Source organism: Histoplasma capsulatum, genomic scaffold, assembly GCF_000149585.1.
Source record: "Histoplasma capsulatum NAm1 scaffold_8 genomic scaffold, whole genome shotgun sequence".
Lineage (NCBI taxonomy): Eukaryota > Fungi > Ascomycota > Eurotiomycetes > Onygenales > Ajellomycetaceae > Histoplasma > Histoplasma mississippiense.
The window spans coordinates 539,492-543,243 of NW_001813975.1; the positions used below are offsets into that span (position 1 = coordinate 539,492).

The window sequence follows — 3,752 nt, forward strand, 5'->3', positions numbered from 1 at the left end:
AGTTACACAAGTTCCTTCTCAACCGCTCTATCACACTCTCGAGCTGCTCGAGGACAAAGAGGAGGATATGAGAGCGGAATTGCAATATGCCACAAAAAGGGCGAACTTATATACTAAGTTAGCAAGTCAAGAGGAGGAAATTCGAAAGCTCGTTGCTTCTCATTGCGGGTTGGCAAGTCCTGACCTGGTACAAGTACCGGATATGATCGACCAAGATAACAACCTGGTGTGGCGACATGGAAGCTTTAACGTGTGTATCCCAGTACATATCAACAACTCTGGACGATCTCTACCTGCGAAAATGGCGTTCAGGGTGCCTTTGCCATATAAGATTGGTGAAGAAGCATTCCCTGGCAATGCAGAGGAGAAGGTGCGGTCTGAGGCTGCAACATACATCTGGATCAATGAGAACTGTCCGGATATACCTATTCCAAAGCTACAAGGATTTGGAGTCCCTGGTAGTCTCAGTGTGAGTGCATAATAGTCTTCAGCTACTATTATATAGACTGCTAACATCTAACATCTAGTGAGCAGTTCTTTGAGCCCAGCTTTGTTCCACTCTGGCAAAGGATCAAGTCTGATATCTGGCGCTTTATCTGTCGTCTGTGTGGAAGCCCAGGATTTTGCAAATACATCCCACGCAAGAGAACTACATTCTTCGAACATGGTTATATCTTGATTGACTGGATCGAAAGCGACGAATCACAAATGCTCTCGTACACATTTAACAAACCGCATACAGAAGCACAGACCCAGAATCTTTATCGAAGCATGTCAAGAATTATGATTTCTCTTGCTAAGATTCCACAATCTCGGATTGGCTCTTGGACCATTGATAATGTTGGCCAAATTAGTCTGTCCAATCGTCCCATGTTCTGTCACCTTCATCAACTGGAAAACTGGACTATCCCAACTGATATCCCGCGGAACATGACCTACACAAGTGCCGATAGTCTCTATCTTGATTTACTTGCTGGCCACGACAATCGTTTCCAATATCAAGGAAATGCCGCCTTTAGCGAAACAGATGCACGTGCCCAAGCTAGAGATCTAGTGCTTATGAGAGCAGTTCTTCATAAATTTACCAGTCGACATCTCCGTGATGGCCCATTTGTCATGCAGCTAACAGATCTGTATATCGGCAATATCTTTGTTGACAAGGACTGGAATATCAAATATGTTATCGATCTCGAATGGGCATGCTCTCTACCGCTTGAGAAATTGCTGCCTCCATGGTGGCTAACGGACAAGGGTGTTGATCAAATCAAAGGCCCAGAGTATGAACGGTTCAAGGCATGCTATGAGCAATTTACGGATATATTTGAACAAGAGGAGATGGGCGCACCACTACGTCACAATGGACACCACTACTCTCGGGCCGCAAGTATGAAAAGTGCTTTAGAGGATGGTCGATACTGGTACTTGAATGCATTGCAGACCCCAAAGGGTTTGTTCAATCTTTTCAGAAGACATATTAAGCCATTTTATGATAATGTCTCTAAAGAATCCCTCTCCGCAGCTTTATCTCCATTCTGGACACTTGGAATGACTTCATTTATGGATTCAAAACTGGAAGAATTTTCCCAGTACCGCCAAGAGGTTCGCGACATTTTCAATAGCGAAAAGAGTGGAAAGCCTCACTTCTACCTATGATAGCCATGATATCTGTTTGCTTCAATACAATGAAAAATCTTTACACTCTTCTAGGAACCTCTTAATCTTCGCGTCGGTCGCGGGCGTGAGTACCACTGCTGCTCATGAGTTGGGCTGCTTGAGGGTCTCGGGTTACTCTTGAGATCAAATCCTCTCCGGTCCTTTCTGACGGTGGTGCAGGTTGTCCACCATGTTCCAGGGCAAGTAGCGTTCTTTCTCTTTCCACGTCAACGCTGTTGGTGCTTGTAGTATTGCTCGTAGTATTGCTTGCAGCAGGACCGTGAGTGGCAGCAGTGCTATCGACTGTCGGTGCACCTGTAGAATGCTGCGTGCTGGCCTGGGCCTCGCGAAGAAGAGCCTAGGCTCGAGGTATTCGGGCTCCAGCGACTGATCTCCTGGTACTGACCATGCCAAGACTGACTGGCGGTCGTCTGGCTCCCGGCCGCGCTTTGTTGCGTGGTATTGTCAGACGTGCTGGGGGTCGACATGATGACTTTCTGTCTTCATCGTTAGCTAATGTTATGAGCTATGCTATGTGTTGCCATACCGTAGGTTCTTTCGCACACAAAATGATTTTGCCTTGCTCTTGGGATATCTCGCTGCTATTGATGAAAGCTTGAAACCGTGCAAGTAATGCATTTTATGCAGGGCAGAGTAGCGAACTGTTACATTTGTATATATATTAGGCAGCTGTGGTCTTATTGTCAGGCTATTTCTTACAAGGATTCTGTTCTTTCCCAGCCTTGGGCTCTGCGCTGTACGACATGGAGCGTGGAACTGAGTGGATCGAATGAAATTTCGGAGCCAGGTAACTGATTAGAAAGTATAGCAACGCCGAAAGCAGTAGAAATCAATAGAAATCAGTAAAAATCAACGAAAATCCGCAAAAATACGTCACTCCATCCTTAACGTCAAGGTTACCCTGTGAGACCTGCAGGTTTAATCCTTCCACCATATAACTTCCCACCTAGCTAGCAATCCTCAATCAAGCAAGCTTTACACCTTTCCACAGGTTATAAGGCCCATTTTGCGCACAACGCTGCCAATTCGGGATTCCTTGTTGATATAATCATTATTTAACTACTGCTTCATTCAATACATCTTTCAGTGTTAAAATTGTCTTATTACATCTTTTTTGATGCATTCTAGAAGTCTTGTTTTGATTCTACACTGCTGCTCACTTAGAGAAGCTTGCAGAGTGGAACACATCAACCTTGTAAAAAAGTAAAAAAGAAAACACTCAATTGATGATTACAACACCACTGAAAGCTTATATTGATAAGAATCTGATTTAAGAAACTCTTAATAAGAAAAGAAAAAATTTAAAATGATGAATTTTAAACCTCATTAAATACACTGCATTACACATTCACAATCTCATATTCTGCTCTCTGACTCAGTAATGATGAATGATGATATTCTTTCACATTCAAACTCTGCTTATAATCATCTGTCAAAAGTATTTGAAAGCTCTATTAATAAATTTAATTTTTTTGAAATATTGTTCTGATTTGAAGCTGAATTGAATACAGTTTTTGATATAATCAAATTGTCAATTCAATCTGTTCATCTTATCTAAATTGTCAGATAATTTGATGAGATGAGTTCATATTATAATGATGAAATTTAATGTTATGAAATCTTGCTTTTCAATGATATTGTGTCTGATCAGCAGATGCAACATTTTATGATAATTTTTGAAATGAAAAAGAAAAAATATAAGATTTTAAAGAAGAAACACAAAACTGTTGAACTTTAATTAAAATTAATTATCTGATAATTTGATGAGATGAGTTCATATTATAATAATGAAATTTAATGTTATGAAATCTTGCTTTTCAATGATATTGTGTCTGATCAGCAGATGCAACATTTTATGATAATTTTTGAAATGAAAAAGAAAAAATATAAGATTTTAAAGAAGAAATACAAAACTATTGAACTTTAATTAAAATTAAAAAAAGTTTATAAATATAAAGCAGCTGTGAGTAAAATCTCATTTATCAATCATACATCTACTACTTTTATAGACCGAATATTTATGTGAAATATCAATTTCACAAGAAAAGTTAAAATATAATCTGTATGATCTAAATAGT

At 39.8% G+C, this 3,752-nt stretch overlaps 1 protein-coding gene across 1 annotated transcript; it reads left to right on the plus strand.

The window, feature by feature from the left end:
- Window positions 1-202: 202 nt before the first annotated feature.
- Window positions 203-1,653, plus strand: HCAG_07153 (predicted protein; the record flags this gene model as incomplete). The annotated part of the gene is made up of 2 exons (XM_001537681.1): window positions 203-469; window positions 544-1,653. 2 exons carry the CDS (start codon window positions 203-205, stop codon window positions 1,651-1,653), a joined length of 1,377 nt encoding a protein of 458 aa, XP_001537731.1.
- Between the last annotated feature and the right edge of the window lie 2,099 nt (window positions 1,654-3,752).